The sequence below is a fragment of the Dendrobium catenatum genome, unplaced genomic scaffold (assembly GCF_001605985.2).
Source record: "Dendrobium catenatum unplaced genomic scaffold, ASM160598v2 fragScaff_scaffold_243, whole genome shotgun sequence".
Classification (NCBI taxonomy): domain Eukaryota; kingdom Viridiplantae; phylum Streptophyta; class Magnoliopsida; order Asparagales; family Orchidaceae; genus Dendrobium; species Dendrobium catenatum.
Window position 1 is genome coordinate 1,670,912 of NW_021318705.1, and position 22,327 is coordinate 1,693,238.

Genomic DNA, 22,327 nt, shown 5'->3' on the forward strand with positions numbered 1-22,327 from the left:
TGCGCTGCGCTGTTTATTCTACGAGTTCAATCTAGCTTACAAGTCGACTCGTTTATTATGAAAGAGATAATAATAATAATGATTTAATTAATTATTATAATAAAATGGATAAAAAGAATGATAAAGTTTAAGAAAAATAATGAAAAATCATTTAATATATGAAAGTCTGATATAATTCTAAACATTTTTAACAACTTTATGCTTAAAATTATGAATCCTAATATATTTTAAGCATATTTAATATTAATCTTTTGTAAACACGCCAACTCACGAGCTAATGAGTTGAGGCTAGCTCAAACTTGACTCATTAGTTCACCAAGTCCAACTTAAGAGCTATTTATCGAATCGAGTTGGAGTCGACTTGACTCACTACTCTAATTAGTTTTATCAAATTGTAGGATGAGTATGATACTCGAATTAAAGCATGATGAGCTGATGTATAATAATTCGAGAAGAATCTTCTTTGAGGCCAAGATGCAGGAGTTGAGTGCTATGAATGAATGATCCAATTTGGTGGGACACGTGTATGATATGATTAAATCATGACTAGGTTTGAAATTCAATGATGCAATTTAAATTAATAATGCTCAAATCAATATAATATCTCAATTTATGCTGAAGATAATTGTTGATCAAAATGCATTTCACTCAGGAAAAAAAAATGATCATAATAAACTTTAAACTGTGTAATTTAATAATTGATGGATAAGTTATATATGATATAATATCAACATCAATAGAATGGCTATAAAAAATCATCCAAATTAAATTTGGGTCCACGTTTTAATGAGATGATAATGAGATTATGAATCAAATTATTCACACCCTTTATGATTTTCAAAAATGATTTTTTTTGTAACAGTAACATCAATGGCAATTATTAAGGGGCTCTTTGATTGGAGGAAAAAGATATACTGTGTAAAATGAATGCATTACTTTCATACTTTTTGGTATTTGGTTAGACATAATGTAAAGTAAAATCTTAATGTATTAGAAACTTACCGTTATACCTCATTTCACGCATGAACGAAATCCGCAGCGAAAAAGGAATTCACATGGGCACGAGAGAGAAGCCCTCAGTTTGTTTCTTCCTCCATTGTCGCAGTAACCCTTTTGCTTTTCTTCATTGATGTTCGGCTTTGCCTGCTTCGCGTGAGGTAGACTTTTGAATGAATCATTAAAAAGCTCCTTCGCCTCCTTCAATGATGTTTTGTCCTAACCGGATATGCTATTCCGCATCTCTCTGCATGCGGACGAAACCAAAACAAAGCCCCAACTTCTCGACTTCAATGCTTCAGCTCCGACAGGAAGTCATGGCTTGCCGAGTTTTGGAGTAGGTAAGTCACGAATAGGTTTGTTGAGGATGAACGGATGGATGGTAATGCTACTTTAGCTGGAATGGATGACGAAAAAGAAACTGGAAGAAGTTCAAGACTCCTTGCATGAACAACCCGCAAATGCAAACATGCAGGTTTGCGATCCGAACTGAAACATTCCATGTTGATTTTTTTTTTTCTTAGAGCAAATGTGATGGTTTGGACAAAAATTCTAATAAGAATGTGAATGCTAAGGAAGCAAGCAGGTGTGTCCAAATTGAACCATCCAAGACCACATTGCTACAGATTTTTGCACGCAAGTGTTTGTGAGAATGCCCCAGGAGTGTCCCTCCAGCTTAAAACTTTCCTGCTGCCCCTCTAGCAGATGTTATTGGACACACAAATTTTTAAATCTAAAAAAATATACTGATTTTAAATTACTCTGCATACACCCAACCAAACATAAAAAAACATAATGACACTTTGATGTTTTGGCTTCTCTTATATGTGCTTTCATAGAGTTTCTAATTTCTAGTATTCCCTCTCATCTTTTATATTTCATGATCAGAGATTTTGCTTGCATATGGAGACAAAAATGACAAGATAATTCCCCCTCTTGACCTTTTCCCTTCATTATTTAATAAGTATTTTTATAATAAGCCTATGAAGGATGATTTCAATTTAGAGAAACAATTAGTGCAGGCAATAATATCGTATTAATATTGTTTGTACTACGTTTTTGTATATTTATTGCAAAATATATTTTCAAATGCTGGCTTTTTTTATTTATTTTTTTCTTGTACCATTGACAGTTCATAAACATCACTTTATTATTCAAAAACTTTGAATTACTATAATAATTGTTAGATTTATTATTACACTTTTAAAAGAAATAATAACCACGCCTCATTATATGACCTTCATTTTAAAGGCTAATAATCCTAAAGATTATGTTGTCTTCTATAGATTAATCCTAAGATTACATAAATCTTTTTGCTTTCAAAAAGGCTTAAAAGCATAAAACAACTAGTTAAATTGATTTATTAAAATTTAGCAAGATTTTCCGATTGTCATGCCCAACAATTTTAAAGACTTAATGTGAAACCTTTTAAGTAAAATAAAACTAATTCTTAAACATCAAGGCACATTTTGGTATAATGACTAGAATTTTCATAAGAAACTCTGCAGTTAAGTGTGCACATCCTGGAGCAATTCTGGGATGGATGACCTACTGGAAAATTACACCAACATGACAAAACTATGAGGTTCTTAGGCCAACGAGGACAATATCTCTATAGTTAAGAGTTCGGTAAGTTACAAATAAAATCAGAACATTACACCAACCAGAAGATGGGAGTAAGTGTCAAACAAGACAAAGTGCTACGTCATGGGAGACACCTCTTGAATCATGCATGGGACAAAGTGTTACATGACGGGAGCCACCACTTGAGCTTATAGGGGCCACCTGTAGAGTCTTATCTGCCTGGTGGATGATTCTAGGATAAATATGCTGACGAGGACGTAAGTTACTTAAGCGGGGGAGATTGTGAAACCCCTTGAGTAAAAGAAAACTAACTCTTCAACATCGAGGTACCTTTTGGTGTAATGATTGGAATTTCCATAAGAAACTCTGCAATTAAGTGTGCTCATTCCGGAGCAATTATGGGATGGGTGGCCTACTGGGAAGTTACACCAACATGGCAAAACCGTGAGACTCTTAGGCCAAAGTGGATAATATCTCGATAATTAAGAGTTTGAGCTGTTACACTTAACCCTCTTAGAGATTTACTAAATCCAACTTTGTAGCCAGCAAAAATGATACATTTTTTATCCATATAAAATAACTTTTCATTCACAAATTAAAAGAATAAAAAGGTCAATAGACATCAAAGAAGAAAATTAAGGAAAAGAACTGTAACTTTCTATGAGGGCCTATGTTATCAGATGACAGAAGAAATATCCTTACGTGATGAAAAATTCTTCCAGGATGAATAACAGCGTTAGTGGATTTGTCATATAACACCACTAAATGATGTTTAACTCACTATGCGACCTGTTGAGAAAGCTCACGTCAGAAACAAATAACGAAACAATTCAAGAACATACTGAGAGAACAACAAAATAGCAGCTACTTACCACGTCGTTGTTCGAGAGCAATTAAGGCATTCTGTAGGATCTCCCTCGCTTTTCTATCAGGAGTGCAGCCGGCATACTCCATTTGTTTATATATTATTGGCACCTGAATATTACAGCTCATGAGTTGGGATAAAACAAAAGAGATAGTCTATAAGTCCTTTCACATTTCTTTTCCATTTGAATTTGGGCTTGTTTGTGATGTTTTCCTATGCATTTTGCAACATACAACATGCATGATTAAGCCGCACAAAACACCTTAGTGTTCAAGCTGCTTGCAACTGAAGAGAGTGTTATGTGTAGAATCTGATTGTGTTGAATAATCTAATTGTTTTGTTGCCTCGAATCTTAAGTTTCTCGTGCTTGCTAGGGGGTGTGGAGGGTTTACCCCTCCTTGGGCAAGCACCTGAATTTTTTTTATTTTTTTTCGAGCAATTCCTTAGCACTACATACCCGAGCGCCCAACGCTATGTCCTCGGCCTCCCCAGCGTTGAATAACAGAGAGCAGAGCACCGCAACAATATAGATATAATGCCACAGTGGATCAACATAAAGGTTTGAGTGCCGCAAAGCCCCAAACTGGTGTCACAGCGCTGCTAGACGGACTGGACAGTTTTCTTTCTCATTTTTCTAAAGGGTTGCGTCCCTTAGGGTTATTTTACTTGGCTTTCTCTTGTATTTTGTGTGTGTAGACATTGAAAACTATGCATGTGAGAAGATAAGCAAGGAGAGAGTGAGAGAGAGAGGAGAGATTTGTACTTATTTCTCCCAATTTTCATAGTGAATTTCTTGGTGTGGTGTGGCTCCGTGGTTTTTTCCCCCATTTTGAATTTTTTCGCGTTATCCTTTACTTTTCCGATGCTTTTACTTTTATGCTTGTTTCATAATTGTGATGTTTACTCCTCATCTCCCCAACAGAGAGTTAGGAAACACCATAAGTGAAGACAAAGTGAAAAAGACAGAAGACGAGTTGATTGTCTTGTTTGTTCGAAGTGAAGGGTAAGGGCACTTTTATATGGAGAATACATAGGCAACGGAAGAGTAAAAAAAAAAGATCCGCAAACAAAATAAATAATAGCAATTAGCATTCGATGGTAAAGAATTCCATATTTGGATGTCCACACTCCACAGGAATAGCATCTTGCTGTCTTAGCAATGTTCACAGATCCATCAGTTGGCTGCCATTTAATGCTTTCTTAATTGCTAAACCCACAATTATTTGCTTCCACATTAGTGTCCTGAACTTTATCCATCATAATTCCTGCACATGGCAGCCTTCCAGTTCCTTCCTTGCTCAAGGATTTCCATAGAAATGATCGTCTATTCTTAAGCTAAGGCAAAAAAGAAATGGGCATGGCAGTAGGAAAGAACATACATGCTGTGCTAAATAAGGCCTTTGTGTGCAGCATAAATTATATAAATGTGAAAGCTAGTAGACAACAGTTGTTAATTTGCATTTTGGTGTTCTCGACAGAGAAATTCTAGAATTACCAACCCACTAAACATAAATTTAGAAATTATGCCAACCAATCTATGATCTAGTGATTGAGAAGCTTCAGTTCCCCCGTTGTGACTGGGGATTGAGTGTAAAATTGTTGCATGTGAATTGTGATTAAGGCTTCATTTGGAAGAGAGATTATTCTGTGCGGACACCGGACGGGAGAACCGTCCGGTTTACGCTTAGGAACCGAGTAGCACCGAGCAGTATCGCTGCTCGATACTAAGCTTGGTACCATACGTGATGCATTTTATTGGGATCTGGACTCCGCACAGAATAATATTTCCATTTGAGATGGCTTTCTTTTTGCTTCTTAAAGCAGTTTTTTAGCACAATTTTTTTTTTGTACTGAAAAGCAGCTTTGAGAAGTAGAAAGAAAGTCGTCCCAAATGAAGCCTAAATTTGTTCAAAAAATTCCATTAAAAAAAGGAATTTATAAATGAAGACCATTTGATCAAGCTATCCTAAAACTAATTAATCGCCCTTTACACCAGGCCCCACAGTATTTCTAGTAGTAAAGACATTGCCATTTTATAGAAAAACTAATTCGATCGAGTAAATTGTCAAATTACTGACCTGGTCATACTTTCTCGCTCTGATGAAAGCCTTCATGAGTGTGGTGTAGGTTATGACATCTGGACTGATGCCCTTAAGAAAAAAAATAATCATTGTTATATTAATAATTGAAAGAAAATCTGAAAAAAAGAAGCTGAAAGAAGAAAATTATTGAAGCATATATAGCTGTTCATAATTAGTACAAAAATGCATACAGTTTCCTTAATTTGCTCAAAAATAGCAACTGCTTCCTTGTATCTTCCAGTAATACCAAATGCATTTATCAATAAGTTCAACATTATAAGATTTGGCTCAATTCCTTCCTCTTCCATCAACTTAAGTACTTCGATAGTTTGTTCGCATGAACCCTATGGAGAAGAACATTGCATTAAAGACTATAAATCTCGGAAGGATTATACATAACAAAGGGGAAACAGTTTAAATCATGAAAAAAGCCTATCCACAAATGTAGGTAGTGGTGGAACCAGGTAATATTATAGTAAATTGAAAATTTGGTACCTCACCCCTCTCCCTCTCAACAACAACAACAACAACATCAAGCCTTTGTCCCACTAAGTGAGGTTAGCTACATGAATCCTTTTTCTCCACTGTGTAAAGTTAAATGTCAAATTCTTGTTTAATCTAATAAAGAAAGATCATTTCTAATATTTTCTAACCAAGTCTTTTTAAGTCTACATCTACTTTCTTAACATAGGTTAAATCTAATACCTCTACTTTTCTAACCGGGTCATCGGAAGGCCATCGTTTTATGTAACAAAACCATATAAGGCGACTCTCTCTAATTTTATCTTCCACTAAGCTACTCCAACCTTTTCACCCCTCTCCCTCTCAACCAACTAAAAATAAAATGTAAATAATAAATATAATGTAATATCAAAAAAACAAAAAAGATAAAAAATAATACTTTAAAACAATATGTATAAAGGTTATTGCAAAGAGTTTTGAGGTATTGATAACTTTTATGCAATATTGAAGCATCAGACATAATTTAAAATGCCTATTCGTAATAGCTAGATAAAATGAAATTTTGTTTTTAAAACTTTGTAGGTTGTTTTTATTTGCAAATGTTTTATCTGATTATGTTAGTCCAAAAAGTTCTAACTTCTAATTTTGATTTAGAGCAGTTCAATTTTAATTTCACCACCCATGTCTTTAAATCCTAATTTTGTTAAAGGTGCGTAAATTAATCTCCCACACCTATATTAATGGGAGCTCCTTGCATTGATTAAACCCTTTTGAACTAAACAAAGTTAGTCATTTAACTATTGGGATTAACGTTCACAGTTCCACACCATGAACAGGAAAAACTCAAGAGCAAAGCTTTAATAATGGAAATTTGCTAAGACACCCTTTTGAATTAATAATGCTTAGTGTGCGGTGAGGGGAGTGGGTTTGCATAGGAATGAATTGGGAAGCAGTGGGGGCAAAGAACGGCATGTGCATGTGCGTGCATTTGTGTGTGTGAAGTGGGCAAATGTTTTGTGAATTCGCATTAAAAGCGCGAACAACAACATCCATTGATAGTCTGAACAATGAAGAAAAGGAATCTTGTTAAGTGAGATAATATACCTGCTGAGCATAAGCATTTGCTAGTACACAGAAAACACTAGCTGAGAGCTGCAAGCCTTCTGCCTTAAGAGCAGAGATACACTTCCTAGAATCCTGGAAGCTCTTATATTGTCCATATATGTCAACAATGATGGCATAAATAATTCCACTTTTACCAAAACCTCTGCATTTCATGCTCTCAAATATATTTCTTATTTGATCCCACTTGCCTTGCTCTCCTAATCGACTAACAATGTCAAGAAAGATCTTGGGGTCAGGGTATAGTCCCTCTTCTTGCATCTTAGAGAAGAAACCAAGAGCTCGTTTCAAATCTCCAGCCTTACAATGCCATCGAATCAAAGAGTTCCAAGTCATGATGTCAGGCTTCACACCTTGGCTCAACATTTTATCAAACACCTTGAGAGCTTCATCAATCTCGCCATATTTACCAAAAGTATCTATTAAATCATTATAAAACCTTCTATATGGCACAATCCCCTTTTCTTGCATCTCCATGACAAGATTCATTGCCTTCTTCCACATGCCATTATCCCTATATATCCTAACCATTTTGCTATAAACAGAGGAATCCAATCGAAATTTTCTCTTCTTCATCTCTCCAAGAACCCACCAAGTGTCCTCCAACCTGCCACCATGGACATAGGCATCAAGGAGAAGAATGTAAGTCTCTCTGTCCCTCTCAATTCCCCCTTCACTCATCTCCACCAATAACTTATCAGACAGAAGCAACTGTCCCTTCCGCAAGAACCCTTTAAGAAGAAAGTTGTAATCCCTTTGGCTAGGTCGGAGGCCAAGCCACTTCATCTCTTGAAAAATCGCGTCAGCCTCCAGGGTTCTACCATGGCATCCAAGGACATCAATCATGCAGGAATACGAGAGAATACTAGGATACATTCCCTGTGCCTCCATCTGGCCAAGTAGATCAATGGATTTGTCAATGGAGCCACTGGTACAGTGGGCTTGGATCAAATTGTTGTATGATTCCCAGGAAAGTTCCTCTTTTTCTTCATCAAGTTTGGACTTTGAGGTCAAACCAGGTTCTGCGGGTGCTGCAAAGTTGGAAATTTTGCATCGGATTGAGGAAGGTGAAGGGAACCCACTCAATATAGACCTGGGAGGAGAAGAAAGAAGCAGGGGCGGGAATGGTTTGGCGGGCAACGAGATGAGTTTGGCAGCCATTTCCTTTCATTTGAACTCGACCGTTGAACTCTTCTCTGGTTTTGGGGAACTTGTTATCTGCTAATAGTCATAGCCAACGCCAACAAAAATTTAGCTTTAGGAACAAATAACAATCTAGAAAATCCAATCTCCAAGACAAATTTTACCATTGAGAAAATTTTCGCCTTTTATTTAACAGAGGCAAGGGTTTGAAAAGAAATAGCCTTAGGAAGCCCACTCTCCATCAAACTCTGTAGTACCAACCCAGAGGAAGAGTGCCACAAATACCCAACTGAAGAGAGAGATGAGAACGTAAAGGGCAAATTAAGAGGTAGAGAGAGAGAGAGAGAAGCCTGAAAAAACGCAGAGTTGCGAATATGTCAAAATATTTTATTATAATTTATATTGAATTGATTTTTAAAATTATTAAATTGATTTTACAATGATAATATATTTGAATTTATATTTTTTAATATTAAAATAAATATCATTATATTTAAATTTATTATGATACAAATTAAACTTGAATATTCTAACAATTTTCTTAGATATACAATAAATACTGAACCCAAGTCTTCAAAATATGTCAAATTTTAGAGATATCAAATAAAACTCAATAGTTTAATATATAACATTAGGAAATAAATAAAACATGGAATTGATATTTGATAAGTCATCGAAATTCATCTTGATCATACATGAATCTTCATACATATTTGAATTAGAAATTTCTGAAATTAAATTCAAAATCATTTGAACTCCAATTCCAACTAATTTTCATTCAAAAAGAATATCTCGACGAGAGGAATCCAATGATACTAAAAGTGGTTCAATCCGAGTTCGAATGACCCCATATCAAGTACTTGAAAGTGTAATTAAAAACTTTAGGGTATTAGTTAGATGACAAAACTATCTCCAAATCTTACAAGCTCATAGTCAAATTTAGCATACCAAAGAGACAAATTAAACAAGTTTAAGATCATTTAATTTCAACATCATAAAGCACTTAAATGTAGAAAGAATGATTAATGATCGAGAGAATCAATACGAGTCGTTTGATAAATTATTTTATAGTTTATATGCTTATTGGGCACGTCTCTCTAAAAAATATATAAATGGATATGTAATAGCCAGTATTTTGGCTTTGTCAATTTTTTTTTTTGGGAGTCATTATAACTCAAAATTGCAATCCGTCTTCGTCATAGTATTTTGATCGTAGTATTTTACTGCATGATTTTTTTTCATAATTTTTAGACACTAGTGAAAATCCTTATGGAATTTGTACCTGTCGGTACAAGTGAGGATTTGGGGACTTTTATTTGTCCTTTTTACAAACCCATTTAACTAATATTTTTTAAATAAATTGATTTATTTTATAGATATTTTTCTGTAATTTTTAAAGTCATAAAATAATTTATTTGAATTTTAAACTAAAAATAATAATTAAATTAATCATATAATATAAAAAATATTATTTTTAATAAAAATATCTAAAATCATTATTAAACAATTTTAAACCATTTTCTTTCTCCATGAGCATACGGTTAAAACAGAATGGAAAGAGTAAAGTAGGAGGAGAAAGGTAAGAGAGAGAAAAGAGAAAAAAGAAGTTGAGATTTGGAGGTCGCGGAACAATTTTTTTTAGTCTAGCCAATTGAGATATTTGCTCGTCTCACTGTAAGGATTCCATATCTTATTTCTGATTTTAAAGATTTTATATTTTTGACTTTTTATGATCAAAATTGTGTTTTTGTTACTGAAAAAAGTGAATAATTTTATATTGATCAAATTTGTGATTTTTGTGATATGCTGGGCTTTTTAAGCTCATTATATGTGGTTAACTGATTTAAGATCAGGATAGAAGAGCAGGGGTGTGAGGTTGATCAGAATTTTTCAAGTTCTGTTTCTTTTTTTGTTTATGATTTTTGAAAATGAATACATATATGTACATTGATGTTTTGAATTATAGAATATATTTTATTATTTATTATTAATAAATGATATTAACTAGCTTTGGTTGTCGCTTATTTAAATGATAAAAGAATAAATCAGTTAAATGATGCTCCATAGGATCTCTACCCTCTTCATAAGGCAAAAATCTTAAGCTTAGACTTTGGCTTGAGATTCTCATAGGCTCTAAGGATTCCAAAGCTCTACTTGAGCATCATCGACATACAACTATATGACTGTTGTTGTTGTATCAGTTTTAATTACCACCACTCAACTATAGTCCATGGAATTCTATTGCTTGACTAGAATTTGAGAACCTACATTATCCAACTACATTCATTTGACCACCATAGTTGGACTTTGATTTTTTAACCACAGTCACCATGTTATGATCCTCCAACTACAGTTGTTTAACTATGATCCTCTAACAACCATTGCTTGATTACGATCATTCGATAATAGGGTCTAGGCTATGGTCTCTTGACCACCATCACCCAATTACAGTTTGTTGATCATCGTCGCTCAACTACAGGCCGCAAACCAACATCGCTTGACTATAAGTCTCCAATCACTATAACTTGATTACAATCCTCTTATTACTATTATCTAACTACTATCCTCCAATCATCGTCGCCCAATTATGATTTCTCAATCACCAATCGCTCAACTAAAATTCTATGATCATCACCACATGGTTATGGCCTTTCGACCACCATCACTCAAATATGAGCTTTCTACTAATGCCCCCCTCATCACCCAACTATATACTTATGACCACTATTGCTTGACTGAGATCCTTTAACCATTATCGTCTGCTTATGGTCCTACAACCATAATCGATTGACTCTAATCCTATAAGTATTATCACTCGACTACGGTCTACCACCATCATCGTCGAGTACAATCCATCAACTATAGTTGTCTGATTATACTCCTTCAATTGCCATTATTTGACTAAAATCCTCCGAACACCTTTGCTAAGCCAAGGTCCCCCAACAGCCATCTGCAAATCATGTTGCCCCCAACTAAGGTATATCGACAACTAACGTTTAACTACAGTCCACCAAACACCTTTCAAGCATTTACGATCCTCCAACCACTATTGCCCTACTACGATCTTCCGACCATCATTTCCCGCGTCACCCAAATATTATATCTTGATCACATCTCTATTATGATATTCTTACTAACATTGTCCAATTAAGATCTTCCCAACTACTATCGCCCAACTACAATCATTTGACAATTATTGATCCATTAAGATCCTTGATCAAAGTGGCTCAACAACAATCCTTTGACCACATTCGCTCAACTATAATCCCTCGACCTATAATCTTTTGACCATTGTCGCCTAATTACACTAACCATTGTCAACACCATCTTCAATATCAAACATTGGCACTAGGATTTAAACTATGTTTCTTAGTCTTTGATCTCCCCTCCTAAAAAAAGTACAAATAAACATATAGTGACTAACCTCTTGAAGATAACTCCTACACCACTATTTCTTCAACTTCCATAATGTTATTCATTCTATAAAAAATGTGATATACTAAAATCTTCCAACTTTTATTATCCACTAAACCATGAAAAATAATTTAATTCAATCATAATACATCTTTTTGTCACGTCTTTCATTTCATAATGCTTTAGACAAATTATAAATAAAATTTCTTAAAATTTTGATGAGAAATTATTTATTTAATAAAGAGATGAATATTTTAAGAATAACTAAATCATTTTCTTGCTTTATGAGGAGAAGCAATATATAATTATTCCTCTATAATTCAAAAAGCGCCTACTACAAAGCTGAATCAATCCCTAGCAATACTATGATTTAAGTTTTATTTGGAATTATTTTCTTGCTGTTTTTAAAACAACATGTTAGTATAAAAATTTCTTAAAACTAATGAAAAAATTTCTCTCTCTCTCTCTCTACCTCTCATAAATATTTTTTTATAATATTTACACTAGTGAAATTATTTTAATTGAGCCACACCACATTACTTTTGCTTTCATGAATTTTTCATGTAAAAAATTCAGCATCTTTTATAATATTTACACTCGTCTATGATCTATGTGTTTGATGAATGTGAATGTATAAATGCTAACAAAACAAACTATCTAATTTTTTCTACTGTGCATGTAACAATATTATTATTGAATGTAGTGGCATATATACATTACAATATTTCATTTGATGCTCTCAGCATTTGTGTTTAAGTAGCGAGATTGAGCCAAAAACTTGGAATTCTGTTCAAACTTGCAATGAAAACTTCATACTTTGGAAATTAATAAAAATAAACATATACTTAGGCAATTCATACGTATAATTAGAAGATGGCTACACCTCTACAAGTGCTCACATCATATGCTTTGGATGAAACCCCATCTCTTAGAGTGGAGAAAAAAAAGGAAAAGAATAGCTCTCTTATGAGTTTTCAAAAAGTTCTAACCCAAGAGGCATACTCACTGATGCTTAGGCTTTGTTTGGGGTAGCTTTTGATCATTAATTTTTCATTGCTTTTATTGAATTTTTGTGCTTAAAAAATTACTTTTGAAAGCAGTAAGAAAACCGTCCCAAACGAAGCCTTAGTGTACAAGGCATAGGCTTGAAACAAATATGACCACAAAATGCCTTCAATTATCCAGATTTGAAGCATTTAAATATTGTTCTGAAACACTAAATGGATAAATATTCAATAAGAAACAAATAGATCATAGATCTAGCAAAATTTTCATAAGCATATACACCTTAGTTATCATGGTCATCATGGTCAGTACAGCTAAAAGTTCCAACCGAAGAGGCATACTCTATTAATCTTAGCGTAGAAGTCATAGATTTGGGATAGGCTGCTCATAGATAAAAACCAGCCTGTGACATTCTTTCAATTAAATATTCACTAACTCCATGTGAACCACCTTAAATAAAATGAACTACACCTTTAAATATCAAAATTCCTTTTCGAGCAACAATTAAGCATGCTCATATAGAAGCACTTCTGGGATAAGTAATCTCTTAAAACATTACACCAATGGGACAAAATCATGAGGCCATTAGAACAAAGCAGATAATCTCAATATATCAATAGATAAGAATTTGAGTTGTTACATTCCATATGCCAAATCTATTTATAATTAACTTTGTGCCCTTATTCTCTATTATTGGCCTCATGCTTACTTATCTATAACTATTTTCATATCGGACTTCCAACTAACAAAATATGTCATAGATCTATACACTTACCTATAACTATTTTCATGTTTACTTATAAAACCTCACTTTTCATTGTTACATTCAATTTTGTTTTCAAAAAATGAAAGAAGCTACAATGAAAATGCATTCATTCATAGATGATATACTCACTTGGAAGAATATGCATCCACTCCCCATATGGTGGCGATCGCAAGATGCAACCCGGTCAAACCATACATTCTAATTTGGCATCTTGATTGAGTCCAACAAACCAAACCGATTTTGTAAAAAACTTTAAAGTGAAAGGAATGGTTGAGATTAAGACGATTGCAACATGCAATTATCATGTAATCCAAAATAATCCATGTATAAATTTAACTTATACGAAGTTCTTATATACATACTTAAAAACAAAAAGTAAAAACCTCCAAATATCTAACCTAAACATGAATATTTATACTCAATGATGGAAAGACTAGAAAATGCACCATTCTCTCTATTATCATGTATCTATTTTATTAAGTGGTTGTTTGGTTTGTTGACAATTGCTATGTGATGCTATATTTTTTGTTCATGCCACATCTGTCTAAATCTATATGCTACTTAATGTATTATAAAATAACAACAAAAAAAGATCATAGCTATAGTTAAGCTTCTAGATAACATTGCAAATTAAAGTAAGTTAACCAAACACACTATATTTAATAGATAACAGCATTGCCTGAATGCTATTTTCACCTAGATAGTGCTGCTATCTACATAACATATAACCAAACAGACCCTAAGTTCATACAGCCAATCAATATTAATTTCCTTCATAATCACTTTCCCAAGATGTTTTCTACAAAATCATTATTTTTCCTGAAAAAGAAAGATCATCAGGTAAAGAGGAATTAACAGCTACAAAAAATAGAACACAGGGCATAAAAATATACTCTCTATACCAAAACACATCTTCATATAAATAAATCAAGGAGTGAAAGTAACCATTTAAAATTACTTCATTAAATACCCTAAATCAGATCAAACAAGCCGCAGTACCTTCTTCAAATTATGACGTTATGCATCGTGCATATTCAGTCAAAACTTAAATAGAAACATTGAGTAGTTCTGTAAACTCGAACTAAGATCAGAAATTCAAAAGCTCGCAACTTTTACTTTAAAAGGAAAATCTTGATGACGAAGTGAAAAAGCAAATCAAGGCCCAAAAAACCATCTCTATAAAAAAAAAGCTAACTTCAACGGATCCAAGAAATTCTATATCACTTGCTGAATAAATTCAAGGAATCGAATAAAAAACCGATCTTGCAAAAGAAAAACGCATCATTTCCCAGATCAGGATCACCAAATCTTCGCTCTCCGCAGCCGATTCAGTTGATGCAAGGCAGGATCCAGTTCCGATCCCGAAGGATTCTGCCCGGTCCCGACCTGCACCAAGCGAATCAGCTGCGGCGGCGACAGGCGGCCACCAAAAAAGAAAGCCCTTGACTTTGCCGGAATCTCCAGATCTCTGGTCTTCTTACCCTAAACTTAATCGGTGGAAAGGGGATCTCACTCGCTTCACAAGAGAATCGTCTTTCTAGATAGCGACAGTGGATGGTAGGCTATGAAAGGTTAGGTTTAGGCTGTGGACTCCTCACAGCGTAGTTGAGCATTGATTTCAAATTTGTGAAATATTTATTTCGTCCATCAGATAAATAAAAAATAAAAATTTCTTCTTTTGATGGAGTACGCATTGTCATAAAATACAGGCATCAGATAACATATAAAATTATTGTGATGAACAGTAATATTCTGTATTTTATTTCATGTCATATCAATATCTTTTAGATTTTATTTTATGTAAATTTCTTTGAATAAAATACGATTATCCCTATAAAATAAAGAGGGCCATCTTAGCATATGTAGATTATGCAAACATATATGACCTTATTGAGCTTAAAAAGTATTTTATCTGAACTTACTTTGGGGCCAATAGGAGATTATTAGGAATTTATTTAGCTCCATTTATTCACTGTTTTTTTTTTAAATTAATTTTGCAATTGATATTTGAATATCTTATATAACTTTATTAGTATATTGATTTCAGTTATGAAACACCTCACCTTTCAATTCATATTAATCAGAAATGATTATATAACAGTAAAATATTAATGCAATCATATGAAATGCGAGGTAATGAAAATTGGACCAGACAACGAATACGAAGAAGGAGAGGTTCAAGGTTCGACCGGTTCGAACTGGGGTCGAACCGGATAATGTAATAAATAATAATATTATTAAAAATTAATAACATTAATAGAATAATTACGGAAATCTAACTTAAAACTATATAATTCTAAGAATTTGAACTATATAATTTTAATAGATTATCTCTCAATATAATTGATACGGACTCAGAAAATTATCTTGATCGAGCACGAATCTCGAGGCAAAAACTAGTTGGAAACTTCAAAATTTAATTTTGGGAGCTCCCGAACTCCGATTTCAGCAAGCTTATAGTCAAACTGAGCGTCTCGGAAATACGAACCCAACTACACCAAGATCAACCCAATCCGAGCCCAAATGAGTATGAATCAAGGGCTCAAAGCGCTGTAGGAAGGTTCAAACCGCAATTTGAATTACCAAACAGTCTCCGATTTTGACGAGCTTATACTCGAATCTAACGGCTCGACGAGACGAATCCAACGAGCTCAAGATCGCCAAATTCCGACATCATTAAGGCCTTCAAATGCCCAATGAACGGTGCATGATCAAAGGATTCGATATCGGCCGTCCATTTAAAACACTCCCAATTCGCCCCTGATCTCATGCCTATTTGCGGGCTATGCCACTCCAGAAAAATTATAAATAGAGCCCTCATTCTACACCAAAGGGACTCAAGGAAAGAGAGAAGAAGAAGAGGAGAAAGGGGAAAAAGAAAATCCTCACCTCCTCGACCACCGCCAAAGCTCTTTCTGCCGCCTGAAGATGCCGGAACTCTGCCGGATTTTCGGGAAACGCCGGGAATTTGCATAACTTTGTAACTTTGTGAGAAGTTGATTGTAAATTGATCGTTTTGATTTGTAAGACGAATCAACCTTTGTACTTCAAACAAATACTAGTGAAATTTTGCAACTGGGCGATGCCCCGTGATTTTTTCCCTCTTTCGAGTTTTCCACGTAAAAATCTTGGTGTTCATTTCTCTTTTCTGTTTGTGTGCGGAATACTCGTGCAACGCTAAGACGAATATTTTCTAACTCTACTGCCGCGTATATTCTAGCACGCAACAATAATTAAATTAAATTGAAATTATGAATATAGTTTAATTATATTATATTTATGAATATCTAATAATTTAATTATAATTATAATAAATGAGATTCTTATAATATACATTATAACAAATTAAAAATTTTAATATAATATATAAATTTATAATATTAAATTTATAAATGTGTAATAAGAATAATATTTAATATAATATATAAATTTATATGAAGCCGCTGCCAGGAGTTAATAAAACCGGGATTAAAAAAAATTGGCATATAATGAAATAAGTAAAAAAAAAAAATTAGGTTTACGGTAAAGTCCTATTCTCGTTCATTCGCTCTTTCACGCAGGTTGCAGCCGCTTCTTTCAGTCCCGTTCCTTTCGCGTTTCAACGGGCGACCGACGCTGCAGCTCTTTCACACTAATGAACTATCACAAGCTTTACAGAGAGGAGAACAATATATTGTTAATGCTATGTCGTTGGTTCATATATGTAAAAAAAGACTAAAGGATATGAGAGATAACAAGTGGACTGACTTCATCAGTAATGTAACATCATTCTGTCAGCAACAGAAAATCAATGTTCCACATATGGATGACAAGTGGGTTGCTCGTGGTCGGTCACGCCGTAGAGCTCAAGATATAACAAATTTATATCATTTTCGGGTTGAAATTTTTTACACAGTGCTTGATATGCAGCTTCAGGAGTTGAACAATCAATTCACAAAAGTAAATACCGAACTGCTATTGTGCATTGCATGTTTGAATCATAATGATGGATTTCATGCATTCAACAAAGACAAGTTGATTCAAATGACACAATTTTATCCAACTGATTTTAGTCTTGTTGATCGGGTGGTTCTTGAAAATCAATTGGATACTTATATCATGGATATGCGATCTGATGATCAGTTCACCTCATTAAAAGATGTTGGAAGCCTTACTGATAAAATGATCCAAAGTAGAAAGGATATAATATATCCTATTGTTTTTAAACTACTGAAATTAGCATTGGTATTACCTGTTGCTACAGCCGGCGTTGAAAGAGCATTGTCTGCCATGAATATTATAAAAAATTGACTGCGAAATAGGATTGGCGATCAATGGATGAATGATTTATTACTTGGTTATGTTGAAAAAGAAATTTTGGATTCTATTGATAACGAAGTTATCATTCAACTCTTTCAGAATATGAAGAGTAGACATTATAAATTGTAAGTTGTTTACTATCTTGTATTTAATATTATATGTTTTGAGATAATTATTAATAAAAAAATTTTAAAACTGCCTATGCTGGTCCCAAGCCCGGATGAAAAAAGTTGAGGAAAAATTTTACTAAATTAATTTAGGCCCCCCTTTGATAAAATTCATGGCTCCGCCACTGGACCCAACCAACCGTTTATCATCAATCTTTTAGAATTTTAACACTAATATTATTGGTTTGGATGATTAGCAAGCTAATTATTTCCTACTTTAAAATTTTATTGGCAGGAAGTTAAGAATAAGGAGATTATAACTTATTTTAGCCTCAACAACAAAATCTCCCTTAAGAAGCTAGAAATTTTTATTTTGGGAGATACAAATATAGTGATGGACCTAAAAAGATTTGATTACAAAATACTGAATTGACATTTCTTTATTAGATTTAAACGAGAAATTAACTTTTATAACATAACACAACGGAGAAAAAGGATTCAAATAGCCGACCCCACATAGTGGGATAAATGCTTGATGTTATTATTGTTGGATACACAAATTAATCATTTTTAAAATATTTCAAAATTTTTTGAATGATTTTCTTTTGTCATTCGATTTAGTAGTTCATAGAGAAATAATATATTGATCAATCAAGAATATACATATTTATTTTTAATAAATTATTAATATTATATTATATTCATTGTATAAATCTACAATTATCTTATTTCACTTTAAACATTGAGGTATTAGTTTTATAAAAAAGAAATGTATAACATACACATAAATTTATACATCTAAATATATATGTGATTTTTAGTGATGCAAATTTTAGATTTTTTTAACATATTAATTTTGAATAGAATTATCAATTGCAAACTTATGTTATATGCAAAAAGTTCACCAAAGTTTTGGATTTTGATTTTTATAGAATTTAATGATAATTTTAAGTAAAATATAATTAAATTGAGTCCTTAACAGATTATGTGGCCTAATAGATGAGGGCGCAACCTATAAAATCTGAGGTTTTCAATTTGGGGTTATTATATGCGTAAATTGATTTGGGCTTCTCTTTCGGGACAAAATAAAATTGGGCTTAAAATTAATGGGCCTTTGAGTTTTATAAACAAACTTTAAGTTTTGATATAAATGGGCCACTCACTGTAAATCTGCTAGTCTATCGTTTGCTCCCAATCTCTTCAACATATAAATAGTTAAGGAGATTTACATAGACTAATTCCTATATATTTACACAAATAACATAAAAAAATTTGTATTTATTTCTATAATACTCTAGTTTCAAAATATTATCAAAGATATGCATAAAAAATATACATTTCATTTTGATATTTTCTATGTGATTTAAAAATTTAGATATATGAATACCTAAGAAATCAAAGTTACATCAATCATCTAGCCTGATAAGACTCCTACTTGTTCAGACTCCATGGCTCGATCTCAGCTCCTCTGCCTATCCATCCGCCGACGCCAGATCGAGTCGAACCCGCCTGACCTTCATCCCTCAAGCATCTCTAGCCCATTCAGACTCCACAACAGATTGATGTATTGTTGTTCTTTGAAGGATAATATGAAAACAAAAAAATTTAGCTATATGTATCAGATGTGAACAGTAACACAGCTAACTTTAAGCAATGGTTGCTGGTTCAATTAAAATTCAGTTGGAAAAAGAGTCCAATATGGTAAGTATGAAGAGCCACTTTAACTATATACAAAGCATTTTATGCTTGCTTGGTATCATCATTTATTGAACTTTTTATTTGTTCTGAAAAAAGCTGTTCTCAGTTTTAGTACCCTAAATCCACTGAGCTAGAGTTTTAACTATATACCCTAAACCCTAGACCATTCTCCCCTGAGCTAGAGTTCAGCTATTTGATATAATAATGTTTCATTTGAGACAATTTTTCTAATGTTTCTTAAAGCAGGTTTTCAGTACCCAAAAAAATAAAAAAAGTGCTATAATAAGTAGTAAAAAAATCATTCCAAACAAAAAATATATTTGACTCTCCACATCTTATTGATCGAATCATATTCGAGCCGAGTAGATACAAGTGTTGGGTAGCTCGGTGAAGCCCAATTTAGCTATTTTCTGGAAAAAAACAAAGCAAAACAGAGCATCTTAGATTTCGTTTGGAGCAGCTTTCTTATTGCTTCTTAAAACAACTTTCTAGTAAAAAATTTTTTTTTTACTAAAAAATTATCCCAAACAAAATCCTAATTCAGAGCAACTCTGTTCTCGTGTAATAAGCGTTTATCAGCTCATTAAAATTCATCTAATAGGTGTTATGTGCAATCACGAAGACTTGCTGTCGTCACGAGTCTGTCTGCTTTGGGAGGACTGTAACTATTTATAAAAATAAGTTTTTGAAAAGTTGTTGTGATATGATAAGGTTTTTTTTTTCTTTTGAATAACCTGGAAGAAAGCTTTCTCATATCTACTACAGTAAAACACAGTAAAGCTACCGCAAAACAACACGGCTCATCAGACCCCTTATTTCAATCTTGGAATAACAGTTCTTCTACTGAACTTTATTCCCTTAAATATTCATTAAAATAAAAAAAAAAACTGATTAAGAATTATTTTAAATATTTTTATTTTTAAGCATGATTATAATTGAAAATTTTAGTAGTATAATGAAGGCTTGTTTGTGAATTATAGAAGAATTTAGTTAATGTGTCATTCATTAAAACTATGGGAGAGAGTAATTGAGCATATATAGGTTCCGAAGTGATACCAATGGTTCTCAAAATCAATTTGGGTTCATGCTAGGTAGGTCTACTATAAAAGCTATACCTTTATTGACGGATTTGATGGAGAAGTATAGAGAGAATAAGGAGGGTCAACATATAATATTTATTACTTTAGAGAAAATATATGACAAAGTTTCAAAAGAAGTGCTCTATAGAGTTCTATAAAAGAAATGAGTTAATAATATTTATATTCACTAGGAGGGTGAAAGGATTCCAAGTTCTCTGCCTCATAAGGAGGGTGAAAAGGATTTTAGATTATCTGTATCACTAGGAGTGTGAAAATGATTCAAGTTCTCAGCCGCATTGTGGAAGGACGGAAGTAATTTTGTAATGGTTTCTTCGCCTTATTGTGGGGGCTAAATGATAGCCAATAAAGATTTAGTGAAATACATGAAGAGAACTTTTATTTTTCACATTTTAATTTTTACAATATTATCTTCTTAGAAATATGTTATAAACGTATTTTGATTATTTTGGATGGATTTTTGTAAGCAAGGAAAAAATAAAAACAAAAAAGGAAATAAAAATATTTTTATATATGTTCATTTTGGTTCATTAATATTTGCTTTCGCTTATGTTTTTGTTTAACATCATTCATAAAAAGAACTTAAAGGTTTGATAAAGAAAATTTTGAAATAAAAAAGGAAATAAAAATATTTTTATATATGTTCATTTTGGTTCAATAATATTTGCTTTCGTTTGTGTTTTTGTTTAACATCATTCATAAAAAGAACTTAAAGGTTTGATAAATAAAATTTTTAAATAACGACTTTACCTCCCCCCCAACGCTCTTGTTGTGCCTAGGATAGTTCAACAAGATTTAATACTCTTTTGAAGTTTCACTCCAATGATAGTTGGAGTTGATGTGCAACACAATGAATATAAAATACATAAGAATTATCTTTTAATATGAGTGCTTTCAAATCATTAAACTCTCATTGCATATTAGATGCTTCATCATAACCTTGACTACATATTCCATATTTGCTTAATCACTTAATGAATATTTTGCAAGAAAAGCTTCAAGTGATGCCTTGAGTGTCGTTGTATTTGTTTAAGAAACATGACTAATACATATAAATCTCTCAATTACTTGGCTTAATTTTTCTACAAATCTCACCGCAACAACAAATTGCTCTTTTGTGGACACATCGCAGGACTCATCAACTAGAGTAGTAAAGTAAGAATCACAAATATTATTCATGATTGCAGCCATAGTCTTAGTAGCCATGGAACTACAAATCTCCTTATGTACATTTGGTGCAATCAATTTTAACTTAGCACATGCATTTTCAATTTTACTTTTTTTATTTATTCGTTATTATTTGCAAGAAAATGAATTAGTGTTATATGATTTTCTTAATTATCTGAGTCAGATGATTTACATTCCCACATAATGATAGCCCTTAGTGGATAAGAAATCGAATACACTATAATTAACATGATACGGTATTCTTTTTAATTTCTCTCATCCTTGCTCAACCATAAAGGTTGAATATTATGCTCTTGATATTTCATTAAAGCCTCATATTTCAATCTTGCCTTGTTATGTGCACTTTTATACTCTTCTAAATGGCCTAAAAACTTCTTCTTTTTTTCTTTTCTCTTCAACCTTGCCTTGTACGCTGTGTTCTATCTCAAATAAAAATTAATACATGCCTCTAAAATACTAATGAAACCAAATTTCTACAAATTAACATGAAAAATTAAAAG

General features: G+C 32.9%; 1 protein-coding gene and 1 long non-coding RNA gene across 3 annotated transcripts; both read right to left on the reverse strand.

Moving 5' to 3' along the window:
- Positions 1-2,445: 2,445 nt before the first annotated feature.
- LOC110102114 (pentatricopeptide repeat-containing protein At5g42310, chloroplastic) lies at positions 2,446-8,618 on the reverse strand. Of its 2 annotated transcripts, XR_003700148.1 has the most exons (7): positions 8,418-8,618; positions 7,093-8,328; positions 5,718-5,870; positions 5,524-5,595; positions 3,453-3,555; positions 3,283-3,369; positions 2,446-2,995 (listed from the first exon to the last, which is right to left on the reverse strand). XR_003700148.1 is itself a non-coding variant. In XM_020830295.2 (6 exons), the coding sequence occupies exons 2-6, from the start codon at positions 8,269-8,271 to the stop codon at positions 3,353-3,355; spliced, it is 1,524 nt and encodes a 507-aa protein (XP_020685954.1). In that variant the 5' UTR covers positions 8,272-8,328; positions 8,418-8,618; the 3' UTR covers positions 3,107-3,352. The 2 variants fall into 2 exon arrangements, 1 of the variants encoding a protein (XP_020685954.1); XM_020830295.2 differs by lacking the exon at positions 2,446-2,995 and having other exon boundaries at positions 3,107-3,369.
- A 4,510-nt stretch (positions 8,619-13,128) lies between these two features.
- On the reverse strand, positions 13,129-15,032 carry LOC114579243. Its single transcript, XR_003700149.1, has 2 exons — positions 14,920-15,032; positions 13,129-14,257 (listed from the first exon to the last, which is right to left on the reverse strand). It is a non-coding gene; the product is annotated as an uncharacterized LOC114579243 (long non-coding RNA).
- Between the last annotated feature and the right edge of the window lie 7,295 nt (positions 15,033-22,327).

What these genes read in the sequence shown, in the direction of transcription:
- LOC110102114 (XM_020830295.2), bottom strand. Translation starts at nt 8,271, where the DNA reads ATGGCTGCCAAACTCATCTCGTTGCCCGCCAAACCATTCCCGCCCCTG. An exon ending in TTGAGCAAATTAAGGAAACT is followed by an intron (nt 5,596 to 5,717) that starts GTATGCATTTTT and finishes TTTTTTCTTAAG; the next exon opens with GGCATCAGTCCAGATGTCAT. An exon ending in GAGCGAGAAAGTATGACCAG is followed by an intron (nt 3,556 to 5,523) that starts GTCAGTAATTTG and finishes TGTAATATTCAG; the next exon opens with GTGCCAATAATATATAAACA.